The following is a 20031-nucleotide window of genomic DNA, read 5'->3' as shown; positions in this document are numbered from 1 at the left end:
GTGCACAAATCATGTTGTTAAAGGGACTGTGTGCAACTCGCTCCAAATCACATTTTTCACATTTTATATGTTAGCAATAGTGATTTAAAAGAACACCTTGTCCACCTTGTCACAATTACAAATTAAACTGCATAGAAATTCACGTCAATTTTCGATCGGCTGAATAAAATAATTGGTAACGGTCAATTTGGAGTCATTGTGTAGATACGATAGGCTATACATTCACTGATAGATAACTCTAGTAACTAAACTTTGTCGACTTGCTATCATTAGCTGACAACAAACATAACAAGTGCGGGTCCTGTGTTACATTTTATGTACTTAAAGCTATTCGTAGATTCCAATGTTGGCGCATTCTCGGCATCTGGAGGAATCTGCTGCGTAGAGTCCCTTTAATGTGTAACATTTTCCGTCTATGATGATCATTATTATATACTCATCAGCACCTAAACTTCAATATATGATGAAAATATTTTGAAAGGTGAAGAGGTAAGAAAAAAAAATGATTGTCAGTGAAAATTTTCATAGGTCATTTGGTGGCATCATGCAAATACAATACAGTCACCATGCAGCACCTGCATGCAAATCAATTCCTCAAATAAATCACAGCTCGGTTAAACTGCTTCCTAGTTTTAAATCACGTTATGTATAGTTGGACACTTACCTTTATATAGACCTTATGTTTTGTCGGGACTCTAACGCCCATGCGCGGTGCACCCACTGTCTCACCTGGGACTTGTTGCTCAGACGCGGCTGATGCGTTTTGCCGAGGACTGTTTTATACTGCAGGATTTTTGCAGCTATTATACATCAGCGATGCTTTCTGGAACGGAAATGATGTATTTATCATAATCCATCCGTATGAGACGACACAACACAAGGAGCATCTTGTGACTCAGTGAGTCTTTAGTCTCAGTCGACTCATAATTTATCTTTCTTGTAAGTATGTGCATGTTTCTGCAATTTCCTTGATTAATTAATTTCACACATTTAAATAAGCAAAGCAGTCTGTTGGTTTATAAGCAGCCATTTAGCATTTTACGATAGAAGGACATTAAAATGTTGAAGGTAAAGAAATATGAGCATACAAAGCTCAGCCGGTCATGTGACCACATTTACTTGACATTAATGGGAGACTAAGAATTAGATATTGTCGTATAAATTGTAATATTGTGTAACATTGTTCCATATTGTGTGCCCTGTGCATATTCATGTAGTTCCAGGTAGGTAAGAATGATGCTGAGTTAATAACCCTCACTGGGCCATCACCAAGGTGATGGAAACTCCAGAGGTTTGACTGCAGTGCTAGTTACGAACCCATGGCGGTACGCTTGGTGAGACAGTGAGTTTTCTATGTGTGTTTGTGGAAAGAATTCTATTCATTATGGTCTGTGTGTGCGCAGGTGTGTGTCTAATTTCACCACGGGTAATGGGCAAATGCTGCAAGTGCAACGGGAGGCTTCTGTGCATGTGCTTGCTTCCCTGCATGATGACTTGCCACCTTCTGATTTACATCATGGTCACCATATTCGTCACCATCTCCTACATCCCCCCAAAAATATCCCTCCATTATATTGCTCCGGGGATTTCCGCAAACTCCGGTGCTTTGGCCTCTCACCCTCTCAGCCCCTTCTGGAACCTTCATCTGGAGAACAGTGCATTGTGGAACCAGTTGCAGCACTCCTTGGACCGTCAGCATAACCCCATACTGCGAGGAAATGCTACCGGGACTCTGAGGAAGCCCAAAGCAAAGCTGTCAAGTCAAATTGGAGAGGAATGCCTCTCTGACTGTACGTCACACAAGTGTTCAGAAGCTCGTCGGTATGATGTCAGCAACATGCCAGAACAAATGAGAGCATTTGTCAGGTCAATGCACTGCAGGAGCTACCCAATCCTTATCAATCAGCCCACTACTTGTAAAAGGAACACGACTAAATCTGGTGGAGAGTATCCAATGCTCCTCATGGCCATCAAATCTCAAGTGGGGAACTTTGAAAACAGGCAAGCCATCCGTGAAACATGGGGCCGCAATGGTTTGGTGAAGGGGGAGTCGAATAAAAAAGGTGAATTTGTGCGTACTGTGTTTCTGCTTGGAAGGCAGGACTCCAGTACGGGGCCTCACCCGGACTTGAAAAACTTCCTGGAGCTTGAGAACCAGAAATACGGCGACATCCTCCAGTGGGATTTCAGAGATACTTTCTTTAACCTGACTCTGAAAGACCTGCTGTTCTGGCATTGGCTTCAGCATTACTGCCCCACAGCTGTGTTCATCTTTAAAGGGGATGATGATGTCTTTGTCCGAACTGGTGCTCTACTGGATTACTTGCACAAGCAACGGCAGGAGCACAACCTGCGGAGAGCTCTTACGAATAAAACTCACATCGATTTATTTGTGGGGGATGTCATCAGTAATGCAATGCCAAACCGGAATCCATCTACTAAATACTACATCCCAGAAAGTTTCTATAAAGGCTCCTACCCAGCGTATGCCGGAGGTGGAGGGGTGGTGTATTCCGTCTCGCTTGCATTACGACTAAAAGAGGTGTCCAAGAGAGTGCGCCTCTTCCCAATCGATGATGTTTACTTGGGAATGTGCTTGCAGAGACTTGGGCTCTCTCCAAGCCATCACCCAGGGTTTTTAACATTTGATCTCCCAGAGACAGACAGAGGGAATCCCTGTGCTCACAAGTCTGTGCTGCTTGTTCACAGACGAAGTCCCAAAGAGATGTTAGCTTTATGGCACCAGTTGCACAATCTGCCCGCTCACTGCTGAGGCTCATTTGTCTGTAAAATAGCATGCATTAGGATGAATGCAGCCATGCACACCTGACAGTTGAACTCTGGGTGCCACAGCATGACTTATTCAATAATGTATACCAGCAGCACAGTACTCCAGTGGTTAGCATGTATTGTTGGTTCACAACACCAAGGTCACAGGAATTGACCCCATTATTCTCCAAACAACAAGCTCCTTGTGACCCGGAATAGGATAAGCTGTTGGATGGATGTACCATACCTGTCATTATGCAAAACTGAGGCGGATCTGATCCACCTCAAAAGGCCTGACAGACTCAGAGGTACTAGAGACAGAGCCGGCGCCATGGCCTCTAGGGGACGCCAAAAATAACAGGAAAAAATTCAGCTTCAGTATAATTACAGTAATCCCTCATTAGTCGCCGTTAATTGGCTCCAAACCTGACCGTGAATTTCTGCAAAGTAGGATTATTTATTTAAAAATAAAATATTTTCATACATAGCATAGAAAACCTGTTTACAGCCTTCTAAGTACGTTTTTTTTTAACATTATTAAAGCCTTCTAGACATGAAATAACACCCCTATAGTCACCTTTACACTCGTATTACCCAATATAGTAGACATAAAAAAAGAAAATTAAGACATTAAATTTAAGACATAAACAAGGCTTGTGCTCATGTGTGTTGCTATTAATGTGTTCCAGTGCTCGGGGAGCTGAGTGGGGGGCAGACAGGAAGTGACAATGGATTCAAAGTTGAGTTTTAACCCGTAATGAGTTAAGGCCGCAACAGTAGGGACTACTGTTAGGGACTATTGTGCCTGTTGTCAGATCATTCAAACCTGCAATGAACCTGTTGTTCCGTTGATCAAGTTTGGTGCTTGTGTGTCGAACTAAACATTACAGTGGCATTACTGACACCTCGTGACCAAGGTACAATACTACATATCACAAAATCTTTGAATGCATCTTCTGAATGCCTCATATTTGTATTTGAGTTCATTTAGCCATTTTTATGCTTGAAAATTCTTAATTCAGGCAAAAATATGTACAGTTTGGTTAAATATGCATTATAAAAAATACAAACAATAGGCTGTATTCAACCACAAAAGATCATGATTTTTTAATTAATATATTTTTGAAAACCGTGATAAAGTGAAGCCGAGAAATTCAAAGCACAAAGTGGCGAGGGATTACTGTATATTAAAACTCTGAAAACGGAAAAGTGCACATTGATTTACTACAAATGACACAAATACTGTAGCTCTCATCATTTTTGTACATATCTTTGCATATAGTTGTATATTTATTTCATTTAGTTTTTGTATTTAGGTACTGCATACTGTAAATGTAGCTGATATGTGAGTTATTGTGCGCAAACTTTGTGGTGATTGAAATTATTTCATGTTGATTGTTGCATTTATAATTTATTACTATGATTATTAATTATTCCCTTATTCAGTGAATTTTCTGTAAATTAAATTGTGGTATTTCTTTGTAATTTGTTCACCGTGTAAATTGGGTGAGACGTTATCTTAGAAATTAAAGACAACGGTAAAACAACGGCATTCAATTTCTTTTGCAAGCTAAATTGCAGATGGAGGGGGGCGCCATATAAAATCTCACCTCGGGCACCACACTTTCTTGCCGATATATCGATATTGGCCAGCACATCGTTACCGATACCGATACTGGCTGCGGTTGTGTAAACAAAAAAAAAAGTTTGTGCTAAATAGGACAAATACTGCAATATGCAACACAAGTTACAGAAAAGTGCCATATTTATGTGAAGCATTTTGTTTCAATAGTTATTTAAAAAATTGCCGACCTCAGAGTTGAGTTTTGGCATGACCAATAGTCAACGATTAAAACATGTCCCACTGTCAACAGTAAGGATACAATTTGGAAAGCTGCACATTTCTATGTGGCACAAACATTCTTATAAGAGCAAAGTAAATTATGAAAGTATGAAACTCTGAACTAATACGGTGAATAATACTCTGAAGCAGTGAAATGACAAACTGGGCTCATTCCCGACTCCTATAGAGCAGCTACACATGATAACTGCAGAGAAAACTTTCTAGATGTTCCAGACTCTGCACCTCTTCCTGCAGTGTTTTCCGTGTAATTTACTCCACCCCGGCCCTCCTCCAGGCACGCCTCCCGCCGAGCCCACTCTGCTGTGATTGGTCACACTCCCAAGCGCTCCCGAGGACTTCCAGACAGCTGCCGAATCTCTTTTGTCCGATTACTTACACACGCTTGCTCTTCTGACTCTTCAACACGACCACGTAACGTTGTAAAGGCGTCGGACTTCAGCAACAGTTTGGCGGCCAGTCCAGCTTCGTATTGGCCCATGTTCACAAAAAAGAAATGCCGTTGACAGATGAGCATATTTTTCTCTTGCTGGTCGGGAATCAGCAACTCCAACCACTTCTGCTTGATGCTCTGCTCTTTAGGCACACCCCAACAAATATTTCCTGGAAGCCATACGTGCTAACACAGTCAACAGCGCAGAGGGCAGCAGAGCGGAGGGAGGGCATGCCAATATAAGGAAGTCCAGGTTGCACTGACATCAATGAAACTCTGTGTTAAAAAAAAAAAACTCTGTAAAACACAGCGTGCAGAACCGTCCAAAACTGCTTTCAGGTCTCACTTCCAATTACGCAAACCTCATTATTTGACACTTTGGCATCGTTTTACAGGAGAATACAAGGTTGTAACAACATTTATAGATCAGAAAAGAGGAAAAGCATAATAGATCCCCTGGAAGGAAGATGCCTCACTCAGCTCTCGCACGAGGGAAGCACTTAACTAAGTTCTAATTTTGTGCATCCAGTACCTCTGCATGGAGCCAACCTGCAAATGCCAGTGGAACACACAACTCATTTGGGATTGAGGGACATCTAGTGGTGATTTAGTGCAATAGCTCTGAAAGTGGGACACCAGTTATCTTTGACACAGTAGAACAGACAAAGTGGTGAAATTAAAGGTAATAGTTAAAATGTGTTACGTTATTGAATACACTTCGCTGTGATGAATGAATGTTGGCCCTGTGAATGACCAGTCCGGGGTGGGTCCATCTTCTAAATCAGTTGGATGGGCTCCAGCTTCCCAGCAACCCTGAAAAAGATAAATGGAGCTTAACAGGATAGACAGATGAAGTTCATGCTGTCAGACTCATGTCTTCAAAGCTCAAACCTCGGCTCTGCAGGAATCATCCATTGTAGGTGAATCAGGAGGGGTTTACCAGGGGACCACCCAACCATGATTGTTATGTAGCACTGCCTTAATCCTCTTGGATGTGGAATTCACCAGAGCTGCACAGGTTCCTCTTGCATTCCTCCATGATATTGCAGAGCTGGTGGACCGCCACCTTCTGCTTGAGGATGCCCCACAGGTCCTTCAGAATGCCACCGTCCATGTTGAAATTCATGTTTCCCTCAATGAACTGCAGCCGGCAGCACTCATGCAGCCCCAGACCGCGACAACACCATCACTGCTTAACTGCAGGCAAGACACTGCCATCTTTGTACTCGCGTGTGTTGCCAGCCATAAAATATGTACCCAGACTACTCTAAAGTATATCTAAATTTCATTCCTATAGTATTGTCCCTTGAGAAGAAAGACTGCAATTGAGGTGACTGCTGAAATACGAGAGAGGTGTTTGTGAGATGAATTTTTGAGGACGCGGTGATGCTTTTTGTCCACAAGATGGCAGCCTTTCACAATAATTTACCATCACATTTGCTCAACCTTTCAAAATAGTTCCCCAGCTGACGTCAAACCCCACAAATGAATCAGCAGCCCTTAAATGGTTCCAACTACAGCAGTCTTTCACTAAATGTGCATCCATATTATATTTTTTCTTGCCGTATCATCATTATTATTAGGAAAATACTAACAAAAATTCTGACTTTGTTTTAACCAGCAGTAATGCAGTGCTGTTGTGAACTACCCGAGGCAGCCCAATGTTTTTACCGTCGTTTTTAATTTGTAAGATAACATACTGTATCACCCATTTTACATGGCAAACACATAAATACAAAATCCAGTCTAAAATTTTATATCAAAACCCTTAGGAATAAATAATAATAGTAATAAATTCTAATACAACAATTAACACCAAACAGCAGTTATTGTAATGGGGCATTGCTTTACATTTGAATTTAATAGAAATTGCTAGTTTTAATAAAATTATGTTGAAGATGGTTTTCACGATTTTTTTGGCGCCCCCAGGAGGTCATTTCGTCTTAGCATCCACCGACTGTATGCAGTCGTCCCTTGCACGGCCCCCCCCCGGTCACTCTCCGGCCACCCCGCTGACCATCTAGACCAGGGGTGGGCAGACCAGGGGCCACGTGCGGCCCGCCAAGCGTTTGAATCCGGCCCGCCAGTTGCTTTCCAAAGTAATTAAACCTTCAACATACAAGCTGGCAGCATGACTCAGAGTCAATCTGAGACAACCTTTTGATGGTTTAAGTAGCTGTTCAAATGATCACGCGATCCAGAAAACCACCTCACCCATGGTGCCAAAGAAACACAAGTAAAAAATACACAACTGAACACTGTCTGGGTAGTAATAAAGGAGGGACATTCACATACTCTTTAATAGTCAGTGTACGTCATACATACAGTACATACACATGCATCCTTTTTTCATGGACATTCTGGGTGTCTTATTAAGTAAAAAAAAAACTGTAAAATTCTATTTTGTTACTTCATATGGTCTGATATTTAAAGTGCTCCTGAAAAAAGGGACCAAAGCACATACTTATTGCAGATTGTATGACTTTAGAATTGCAGGTGGACTGTTAGAATTATAAGCGTAAAATAGAGTGGATGCATCAAACATGTAGTGTAGTTATAATTTTGTTAACTCAATGCGGCCCGCGAGTCAAAAAGTTTGCCCACCCCTGACCTAGACATTTCAGGTATCAACTTATTGCCACCCCTATGGAAGTAATGGCATCACCTTGGCCACCCCAATGAAAAATTCCTGGCTCCACCACCGGTCTCTTGCAATATAGCGGTTCGATTATCACTCCCTCGCTATATTGTGTTTTTTCAGAAATGAATGATTTAATAAATGCTGGCTGTTTTGTGATAGACTAGGGTCTATTATTCGTCAAAACATATTGAAATACAAGTGATGTGTCGTGTTCTGGTCACTAAGTGGCAGTAATGACACAAAGCATTGAGACATTAACTTACATTCCATGACATTACCTTAACACTGCATGAAGTCATGAAGTCAGCCATGGCATGTCAGACATGATAAAGTGAAAAAAAAGTTCTCCTCCCATTCCGTGTGGAAGCTGTACGTTTTTGGCTTCTTAAGTTTAGAAGAAATACATTTGAGGCTAACTGGTTAGCTCGCTAGCTGGCGGCTGTCTCGAGTCCCTGCAGCATAAGACTGCGCAATGTGATGTAAACAATGAATAATAAGAGTATATAGGTGGCTACAGACGTGTTATTTTATGTCTACGAGTTCTAATAAAGTTAAAAACGTATTTAGAACGTCATAAACAGGTTTTCTATGCTGTAACTACAAAAATATTCCATTTATTAACATTGGATTCGATATTGCGGACTGGTCGGGTCTGTAACCAATTAAGGGACGGCTGTATTGCCCAATGGGCTCTACTACGCCAATACTTTTGGTTTACGTTTCTGGCGGTGTCAATCCAAACCGATTATCATTAAAATGGCAGAATTTTAATCCATCTCTTGGATTGGATATCATTAGCCTATAAAAAGTACCCATTTTTATAAATTGGTTTCAATTACTTAAAAATATACTGTATAAGTTAAAATATATGACTGCCCTGCCATTGGGTCAGCATTCAGCAGAAGCACCTGGCTGAAACATTCCAGGGGGGCACTGCACATATCATGAAATGGCATCTACCTTTTCTGGAAATCAAATCTATTCCCTTATATATCATTGAATTGAACGGCATTGCGTTTCTTTTTTCATTTGCGAGACTGTATGGAGTCAATACAAGAGACTGTGTCAAAAAGTAGGGCAACAACAACTGAGAAGGCAGATTTTAAACCCACAGTCTACGTTTCAACATATTCTCTCACAAAAAAGAAAGACTAGATGATGAAACCTGAGCTGGAAAACAACAACGCATCACTGCTGGGGGAAATCGTGTCAAGGCTGGTGTCAATATTTTTGACATACAAAGAGAATATCAGAGGGTGTTTTTTTTATTTTTTAATAAGGTGGGGTTCACCTTTGGATGAACTCTCCAAAGTGGAGGCAGGAGATAAGTAGGTGGAGAAGAAGGAAAGGTAGCAAAAATAGAGGAAGGAGGAGGAGAAAGCAAGGCTCTGGTCCATGTAATTCATCTCCATTGTTCTCGGAATGCAGCTTATGGGCAAACACATGCATGCGCGTTGAAGGAACCAGGACACCATTACGCACACACACAAATCTCAGGATGCAAACTCCCACTTCCTTGTTCCTGTCTTAGACTGTTCCTCATGGAGGTGTTTTTAATGCGCCATAATCCCCTTCTTTCCCCTGAACACATAAAAGAAATATCCTTCTATCTGTGTTAGTGCTTCTGATGGCCACTCGCTCATCACACAAACACACGCACACACACACACACACACATTGTGCCGCCAGCTCATCAACATGCAGTCGTTCGGTTGGCATTGGAGAGCAGGCTGCTAATTGGCTGCCAAGCAGAAAGTGTGTGTGTGTGTGTGTGTTGCTGCAGCAGAGCTGGGGTTGCTAAGAAATTCGCATCACGTCTGTGAGCCTCGATTAAGATGTTGCTCCAGTTTCGAACAGACAGACATGTGGGGAGGAGGGTTAGGGGCGACGAGTGATGCAGAGAAGGTGGGGGGGGGGGCTCGGAGGAGAGGATGCAGCGGGGGAGATGAGAGGATGCCAGAAGAAGGGGCGGGGGAGAGGGAAAGCGAGGTGATGAGGCGGGAAAAAAGTGAAGGGTGAGTGAAAGAATGCTGCAGTGGTTGTACGTGTAGCAAGTACGCGTCCTCATGTGCCGCCATCCTCATCGGTGTCATAGAGTTCCAAAGTAAAGGCTTCTGATTGGAGTCTTGATGAAAGGGGTACAATTTCAGTCTGCTTGGAATGGAGGAGAGCGGGTTCAAGACCCACTGTTGAAATTGGGACGGGTTTGCGAGAAAGTGGTCCAGCTCACTCAGTTCCTGAGCACTGTCATAGATTTGATTAAAGCTACGAATGCCCTGTGCCATTTCTTTCAGGCTTCAGCACAAATCGGGCCCAACTTGAAAAAAACGGTTGCTGTGAAGTACTGGGAGAAAAGCAACTTTGTATTTGAACCAGTGATGCAAAGTAATAAAGTTACACCCGAAGTGCTCTTGTCTTATTTTTATGCCGAGTGATGCAAGTTATTGAATTAACTTCATTCGATCCCAGCCATTTTTCAAGACAACCCCTTCAGTACCGTCCATTTTAGACGATTTTGGCTGATCTTTTAAGGCACACAGAATATTGTGTTAGACCCAACAAAAGGTCACCGGCCCTGAGCCGGAGAATCCAACACGGGACGATCCTCGGCCCAAATGAAGGTTGTTACTGGTACTGATCACAGTCTGATAACCATCAGACGGCATCGGTGAGAGAAGGGTTTTAAGAACAAAAAACGTCTCCTTCAACGCCATTAAATTGCCATTTTAAATTTGCACGAGAGCACCAAACATGGCACATTGAAAGGTGGTAGAAAGTTTTATTCTCAGATGAGAAAAAATGTAACCTGGACGGTCCTGATGGCCTCCAACATTACTGGCATGACAAGGAGATGGTTTCCACACAGCACAGTGGAGGGGGTGCCATGTTTCCTTCAATTGAGCAACGGAGCTTCTGGTTGTGCAGGGGCGTCAAATGGCAGTGGGTTATGTGGAGGTGTTGCAGGGGGCATCCCTCATGATTGAAGGCCCTCATCTGTGTGGTAATGATGGCTTTTTCAACAGAACAATGCTGCACTTCACAAGGCCCGCCTGACAAAGGACTTCTTCCAGAGGGATAACCTCACTCTTTTGGACCATCCTGCATCTTCCCCTGATCTAAATCCACTTGAGGACTTTTGGGGATGGATGGCAAGGGAAGCTTACAAAAATGGACATCAGTTCCAGACAGTGGATGCCCTCTGTGACGCCATCTTCACCACCTGGAGCAACAGTCCCACTTAGCCTCCTGGAAACACTGGCATCAAGCATGTCCAAACCCATTTTTGAGTTGATTAACAAGAGCGGTGCAGCCACTCATTACTGAGTCCTTTATTTAAACATTTTATTTCTATTTTCGGGGTGTTTCAGGGTTTTTGATCTATGGACTTAATGAGCGTAACATTATTTTCCAGCTTGTTAGTGAAGCAGTCATACGTATCGCAAATTGGAGTTGACTGGTGGCAGAAACCGTAACTTTCCACTTTATATTTAGTTGAATAAATCATACTCAAATACTCAAAGCCACTGAGATAATCAGAAGAACATACAACAGTACTCATTTCCACTTTCATTCCTGTCAATCCTCCAGGAAGCGTGCGGCTATCTCCATCGTTCATCTGGTATACGCCTCACCCCCCCTAAATGAAGCACGGCTATAATGCTTCAGATGAAGGTTTCTCTTCACGGAAGGGATCCTCCAGAGCATATTGATGGAAGCACAGTATGTGGTCTCACAGATAACAAGGGGGTAAAATAAGATGAAATCATTAAAACACTGACTATTAGTTATGAAAGGGGGATCCAAAGTGGAAATTAGAATCACATGACTCTTTGCACTTTGTCAGTGACAAAGAGGGGACGCTAGGGTGAAAATGCTGATAAGAACCGAGCAATTATGGAAAAGAATAAAAACAAAAAGGCAAGCATACATCAGCGAGACAAAGCCGGGTGATCATTTGAAGGTTATGGATACTCAGCTTAGAGTTCAGGCTGTAATGAAGCCGAGAGAGACTGTTCAATGATTCTAGGTCATGCACTGAGTCACACTTGCTCTCACTTTCATGTTCATACTACAAGCGCGCCCACACAGCGCTCGGATATTTCACCGCATTGGTCGTTATGTAATCACACCGGAGAGAGCATGGGATCTGCAGCCTAATTAGACAGAGACACCAGCAGACACGAGTCTCACAGCTGTCTGTGTCTGACTTTCACCGCAGACAAGCTGCTGCTTGCGTGCTGCGGCATCGAAACAACGTGTTTTGGTTTGATGTTGTCAAGTCAACATTGGCGATACAGTACACATCAGTCAGTAGTTTTCTGCCACGCAGGTGAGCCGGAGCCTATTCCAGCTTACTCACCTTCACACCAATGGACAATGAACATAATTAGCATAGCATGCACGTTGTTGGACTGTAGGAACCCATGCAAGCACCGGGAGAACATGGACACTTTTTCCACTGAGGGGCCACATAGTGCACGCGTGGGTTTATATATATATATATATATATATATATATATATATATATATATATATATATATACGTATATATATATATATATATATATATATATATATATATATATATATATATATATATATATATATATATATATATACAGTATATATATACTGTATATATAGTAACATTTATTTGTCTTCATAATATTGCAAGTTTATTCTCTTAAAATTGCAACTTTTTTTCTTGTTAGAATACAACTTTTTTGTTTTAAAATTTTTACTTTATTTTTGTAAAATTATGGCTGTTTTTTTCCCCCAAAATATTTTTTTTCTTGCAATATTATGACTTCATTCCCATAACATTTTCGACCTTATTCGCATAATATTATAACTTTTTCCCAACCTAATTTCCCAAAACGTACAACTTTATTTTGTTTTACTTGTTTGTCAAAATATTACGACTGTAAAAAAAGAGATCCTTTTTGTTAATATTTAACTCTACGCTACTAAAATTACTGAATTTTTTTCCTCATAATATTACACGTTTATTCTCTTAAAATTTGGACTTTTTTGTCGTAATATTTTGACTTCATTCTCGTGAAATTACATCCGTTTTTTTCTGCTGATGTTTCTTTTTTTAAATTTTCCAACAATTTCAACTTTCTTCTTGTTAATTTTCTTCTTGTAATTATATGACTTTATTCCCATAATTTTATAATATTATATTTAAAAAAATTATACTTTTAAAGGTTTTTTTTATCCCTCTTTAGTTTTTTAACTTTATCATACTAAAATGTTATTTTTCCTCATAATATCACGTGTTATTCTTGCAAAATTAACAAAAAAACCCTTACTTTTTCTTGTTAGATTACAACTTTTTTCTCTTACTATTTGACTTATTCTTGTACATTTCTACTGATTATTTATTTTTCCAATTAAATCATGTTTTTAGAACGTGCTGTGGGCCGTAAAAGATAGCCGCAATAGGCCGCACTTTGTACACACCCCTGCTCTACACAGACAGGCCGGAGCAGAGATTCAAACCCAGAACCTGGCTGCGAGGCAGATGTGCTAACTATCATATTCCACCGTGCTGATTCTTGCAATCCTTTACTAAACCACACAAAAAGCTAAGCAGTGTCTCACGCTCACGTACAGTACATAACTCAATGAGTCACTGTGCCTAAGCATGTGGCTCCCTGTGAACCCTCACAGCGACAAGGTCAAACCTGTATAGGTGTGTGTGTGTGTGTGTGAAAGAGTGTGTGTGTGGGTGTGTGACTGTGGCCTAAGTGATCTCAAGGTCCTATCATGTTTGTTTGATGGAGGATAATTAAATCGGTAATGGAAACCAGCCTGCTCTGATTGCGATCGATTTGATTGATGCGGCGCGCACATGTGCAAACACTCCACCGGCACGTACAGCCTCTCACAGAAGTGAGGACACCCGTCAGACTTCAGGAGACAAAACGTGAGCAAACTTCTTTTGCTTTTGTTGTGTTTTTTTCTTTTTTTTTTACGTCACAAGCAAGACGGCGCCACCTGTGAAGCTTTTAGATGGCGCCAAATATGAATGTAGGCTGCACAACAGTCTGTCAAGATGTGCACCCCTTGCAGAAAACATGTTGACAATGTGAATGATTCTGTGCTTATACTTAAATGGTCTCGGGCGACACCGAGAGCATCACTGATGATGACTGATGTCAGCGAAGGTGAGAATGGCCGCTTGTTACATTGATGACATCTAAAGCGGGGATTGTCTACTGGCAGCTCCCAAGACCTGTTTTCAGTGGGTCACGGGTCTTCCGAAGGGGATTTTTAAAAAACCTATTGTTATAAAAGACCAACAACGTTTGCTAGCAATCTACTGCTATTAACTCATTCAATCCCAGCCATTTTTTAAAATTCAACCCCTTCAGAACCGGCCAGGTGAGACTATTTTGACAGATTTTTCAGGGCACACAGAATATTGCGTTCTTTGTCTATATAAACATGAAACCTATCAAAACAAACATTAGGCTCTCTTCTTTCATCAGAACAAAAAGTTTGTTTCTACCTTTTTCCGTTCTTTAGTAATCAGCAGTAGAACATAGGTAAGTTTCAGGAAAATATCGGTTCCCAACAAAAAAAGCTTTTTGTGAAAAGGTACATAACAACACAAAAAAGGGTTGCTTTACATCAAAATAACGATTTAGTATAAGTATAGTATAAGTATAAGTACTCACCATGAACTATTTCCAGTTTTCTCATTTGGAACTAAACTGTGTGTGCACGCGCGTGTGTCTGTGTGCGCATGCGTAAAATTTTCCCTACACTGCGTAACCTTCTGCACGCTACACTTCTCCATGCTCTTCCATGTCCTCCTTTTTGCCTCTCCCGCAAAAAATGTAAAAGACGTTTTATACGTCTTTGGGAGCGAGCGTTTAAAAAAACGTATAAACACGTCTTTGGTATTGAATGAGTTAAGAATGTGCCGATCCTGTCTCTTGTTGAGATTTAGACAGTGTTTGACTTTTTTGCTTATTATGTATCAGTTGTTTAAGTGGAATGTGCATCTTAGTTATCGATTTCATTGTCATATTTGGAGGTGTTTGCAAAATCGCTAATGTTAATTGCTAGCGATTATACGGGATTTTCAACGTAAAGTAGCATCGAGCTAGAGCATTTGTTTTTAAAGCCTTTCATTCACGGTGAATGTCGCAAAGAAGTGATTTCTTATAACTGACTTGCTTTATTTCTGTATGCTCAGTTGTACAGTACTTCAAAGTAAAGGCTCTGAAACGGAACAGTCTTTATTGAGAACCTGATATTTGAGAAATTTGAGTTGATAAATTTCCGCAATTTGGGTCCCGCCGACAAACCAGTCGAGAAGCACTCACTAAAGGGAGATGGTAAATTTTATGAATTGATACTTTTTTAAAAATACACCATCAAAGTTAGCCAGACCCTCCTGAATCATCACATACTATTATGCTTGCTTGCTTTTGTTCTGTGCAATGTGTTCTATTTGCTGCGTGACAATGATTAGCCGTGATGGACGATAGTCAGCCAGTAATTGTGACAAGGACAAAACATTAACATTGAAGCAGGGACAATGGCGGTGCAGCTGCGTGGCCACTGCATTATTCACAAAGGATGAATGAATGGGGAAAAGGGGGAGTGGGGAGATGGCAGCGGTGTAAGGGTGCATCTGACGTATGATCATTTCAGAACTTGCTATCATCTTAGTGTTTTAGTGGTGTAGTCGGGAACCATAAAAACAGAGACCGCGACCCGAGTGAAGACAAGCGGTATAGACAATGGATGGATGAATGACGACCATTTGCAGCTGTGTCTGAAATATATACTGTGTTGTATTAGTGTGTTCGGAGTGTCTGTGAATGCACCTCGAGAATGAAGTGTTGTTCCCAGGACAAACTTTGGAATTGCGCTGCTGTTGATGTGTTCTGGTCAGAATAAAGTTAGAAATGAGCGCCAGACTCCGTGGGGACACTACTCTGTTCCTCCGTCTGCCGTCGTAGCAGAGAGGTTTGGCATGCCATGATGTTAATTATGCTGAAAATGTAATTACTGAAATAAATGCATTACCGCCGTCAACGCGTAATTTTTGACAGCCCCAGTTTGTAGTAGTTTAACGTTTAACCCGCTATGTGGCACTCATATGAAATCAAACACAATATTTTTCAAAATTCTGACATAATTATATGTTTTGTTACATTTTTTAATCACTAGGGCAGTCTGATTGTGTTTCAAATCATGACATTGCCGTCCAGAAGTCTGACTATGGGTGATTTGAATCGTAACTCATCCACGGTATTCACCAAAGACCGTACAAGTTTAGCTCGTATTCCTCTGCGCCGTCCTCGCCTTTGTTTACATTCTCAACACCACCTGCGAGCGCTTCCGCCAACTCGGGTGCACTGCAGACCTCAGGGATGAGTGGAAGATCAGAGATAAAAACGTTGGCGCTGCAAAATCCGATGTCCAAAAGCTCTTGTCACTTAGATGTTAAACCAGACCCCATATGCTAAATAAATAACTACAAAACTGCAAATCTGGAAGAGACGCTGAGCTTTGCTGTGTGTATGCGCCGCCATCGTGCGTAAGTATTGGTCTTTTGTTAAAGACACATCATTTTCAATTCTTTATTAATACAAATGAGGCTGAATTTGTATAAAAAAGGCTATTTATAACAAAAACACAGACATTCTATGTAAAAATGTATGCTCTGCAACAGACATGGGCACCCCTATTTAGTCAGAATGGTACAGTCTTGATCACATGACATTATTATATGATTCAATGGCGAGATTAATAGTTGAATCATACTCCTCCAAATCGAATTGTCGAATATTCGAAAACACCCCTACTCAGCAGCAACCATGGGCACCCCCCCATGTAGTCAGAATGGTATAATCTTGATCACATGACATTTTCATATGATGTGACAACAAGATTGATAGTCGAATCAGACTCCTCCAAATCGAAATTATTGAATAGTTGAATATTCTAAAACAGTCAAGGGCACCCCCCATGTAGTCCCAATGGTAAAATCTTGATCACTGGACATTTTTGTATGATTCTGCAAGATTGATATTTAAATCACACTCCTTTGAATTGACTCGTCAAATATTCTAAGACACCCCTACTCAGCAGCAGCCTTGGGCACCTCCCATGTAGTCAAAAATGGTATAGTCTTGATCACATGACATTTTGATATGATTTGAGGACAAGATTGATCGTCCAATCAGACCCCTCTGAATCCAATCATCAATAGTCTCAGACACCCCTACTCAGCAGCAGCCTTGGGCACCCCCCATGTAGTCTAAATGGTACAGTCTTGATCACATGACATTTTCATATGATTCAATGGCAGAATTTACCGTATTGGCCTCCTCCAAATCGAATTGTTGAATAGTTAAATATTCTAAAACACTCCTGGTCAGCAGCAGCCATGGGCACCCTCCATGTAATCAGAATGGTACAAAAAAATATATATTTACATGTTAATATTTCCTTTTTTTTAACACCCCAAAATTGGTACAGTGGGGCCCATCTGAGAGACGAACCCAACTCCTATTTGGTATTGCACACTTCATGGTTAAATTACAGCTTAGATGTGTTAAGTCGATTCTGGCAACTCACAGCTTTCAGGCCCATTTGGAGAAAACATACAAGACCGACACCCCGCCTCTCAGTGCCAAAACGCTGATGTGTAATCAGTGCTGTCTTTCAAAAGGAATAAGATTGACCGGACTCTGGAGGGCTGACTTTATTGATCCCGCTCTAGCTGGCCTCTCATCTGTGGAATGTTACATATTTCTACCTTTCACCCAAGACCAATCTAAATAATAACAAAAAGATCAAACTTGGTCGTGAAATTGTTGTAATAGAGTTCTTCTTTCAGAAGTCTCGTGCCCCCAACAAGGACAAGGGGTTTTGTGTTTGCTCCGATCATGGTCTATTTTAAGTTTGGCTCCATGTTAAAATTTGTTCTGTCTTGCATTTGGTGTGAGCGAGCTGGTAAAATATGCATGATTTGGACTTTTCACCTTTCCGATTTTTATTCCTTGTATAAATCAAAGGAAAATGGAGCCTTTTATGGTTGGAGCTCATCCATGTTTGATGTGCAGCCAGGAGGGAGACCTAGATAATAGAAGCTATCAGAGACATACAGTGCTGCGTCTGCATGTGTGTGTAGGCATGCATGTCCATGTTTCATTGCGCAAAATTAATGGACTTAAATGTATTAGCAGATACATTTATTGGATTGAAACTAAATAGCGTAAGACGATGTACAATGTACATATGCATTTAATAATAATTGTATTGGTAATTTTACTACTGTGTAAAGCAGACACACAAATTGAAATGTGCTTCCATGCTCCGAATGAGGTCATGCAGTCAAGGGCTCCTTATTCCCTTTCAGACATTCTTAACAACAACAAAAAAGGCATGTAAGGCATGTTCTATTCTAATGCATCACTCATTCATTCATTCTGACAAACCCATTCAAGGCATTGCAGACAGTCAGTAATATTTCGGCTCCGAAAAAAGAAAACTCTTGGGAAGTTCACTGAGGGAAAGCACAAAGTGATCATCACGCAGAAGTGATTCATCAAAAAACTGTGGACTGTCTGCAGCGAGAGTCCCCAGAGAAACACGTGCACACACAGTGGAAACTCGTTTTTGACGATTATTGACAAAATATGTCTTGGTTTTCATACACCGTCTTGGTTATCAGAGTCCAAACAAAGCATCTACAGTATGTGTTGGTGGGGAATGGACAGTGGTTCTTTTCGAGCTGGGACACCACTGGGACCAGGGTGCCCAAATTGTGGCCCCGCGGCCACAATTTAAAAAAACCCAAAACAAACCTGCAAAAAATGTCAAAAATCTGCAGTAATTTTACAAGAAAAAAGTCAAAATATACAAAAAAATCAGTAATTTTATGACAATAAAGTCGTAATATTATGAGGAAAAATAACATCATTTTAGTAGCATAAGGTTTAAATATTAAAGCAAAAAGAAAATTTGCTAGGAGAAAGTTGAAATAGCTGGAATATAAAAAAACAACAGTAGAAATGTTTTACGAGAATAAAGTCAAAATATCAAGAGAAAAAAGTTGTCTCAAAACGGCAAACAAGTCTCCTCCTACCAAGAAATGTTTGCCCTGCGCTGATGAGGCGTTCAAGTGCGAGTGTTCTGTGTACTTTTTTTTATTACGGCTGCAGGGTACAACTCTCACCATCCACTCTTTAAAGTTCACTTTGTAACGGACTATCCTCCCACTCCGCATCGCTGTGTTCGCCAACAAGCAATAATAAAGGTAAAAAATGACGTTAAATGTTCATTTATCTATTCTGAGCATGTTTTCTGCATGTAAAATATAATAATTCTCTAGAAAGTGTTTTTTGTTATTATTTCTGGGTGCCTAGAAGAAATTAATTGGATTGAAATGATTGTCTATAGGAAAATATAGCTTTGGTTTTCATACATTTCAGTTTTTGACCGACCTTTTGGAACGGATTAATGACCGAAAACAAGGTTCCACTGTATTTGATTGCGGTCCGTGGCATCTTGATCTACCTGTAGGACAAAATCAATAGTCATTTCTGCAACACGACTTAATAATGATAGACTGGCATAAGGGATTTGGTCACATGCCTTTTTAATCACCTTGGTGAAATTACGTCTTTTTGTGCCTTAAAGTGAGTTTGCCTTATACTTGACAGGCCCTATTAGGATATTTGACTTATCAGGCTTAAATGATGTTTAGATAAGGTTAGAATTGTACACAAAAGGTCAGTTCAACAGCATACAACAACAAATACTCCTCATTCGGCTCCACTAAAAACACCCCACTGATAGCGGGGAGATTCTAACCAAACAATAAACCAGGAATACCTGAAATTACGTTAAATAAATGTCACAATATGTTTAAAAAATAATAAAAAGCAAGAAGGCACCTCTTTTAAAAAATGGATGTTCTCATTCAAATGCAGGGTGATGCATGGCGGTCATTAGCGAGTGTTATATTATGACAAATGGGATGTTTCACAGTCAAAAAGACATTCTGAAAGTGTAATTTATACGTATCAACATGTATGAGGTCAATTATTTTGATATCACACAGCTGAGGCCCCCAAAAAAGGAAAAAGTGGTATAAATAATATAACTGAAGTTAGACTGAGGTCTTGTTTACTGAAAAGTCCTTCGTTATTCGTGTTATTGCATTGTCACTAACCGACACAGCTTGTCGCGTATCCCGAGTCTGGCAATAATGACTCTGAATGGGACGCATACAGTTTTCGGTATTAATTATTTCAATGAAAACTGAAACGCTCAAAAACCAAAGCAATTTTT

At 40.7% G+C, this 20031-nt stretch overlaps 1 protein-coding gene across 1 annotated transcript; it reads left to right on the top strand.

Moving 5' to 3' along the window:
* Positions 1 to 1429: 1429 nt before the first annotated feature.
* si:dkey-175m17.6 (N-acetyllactosaminide beta-1,3-N-acetylglucosaminyltransferase 2) lies at positions 1430 to 2773 on the top strand. Its single transcript, XM_054757217.1, has one exon. The coding sequence runs from the start codon at positions 1430 to 1432 to the stop codon at positions 2771 to 2773; it is 1344 nt and encodes a 447-aa protein (XP_054613192.1).
* The last annotated feature ends 17258 nt before the right edge of the window (positions 2774 to 20031 follow it).

This window comes from Dunckerocampus dactyliophorus, chromosome 17 (genome assembly GCF_027744805.1).
Source record: "Dunckerocampus dactyliophorus isolate RoL2022-P2 chromosome 17, RoL_Ddac_1.1, whole genome shotgun sequence".
Taxonomy (NCBI): domain Eukaryota; kingdom Metazoa; phylum Chordata; class Actinopteri; order Syngnathiformes; family Syngnathidae; genus Dunckerocampus; species Dunckerocampus dactyliophorus.
The sequence above is the reverse complement of the archived record's forward strand: the minus strand, read 5'-3'. Positions and strand labels throughout refer to the sequence as shown.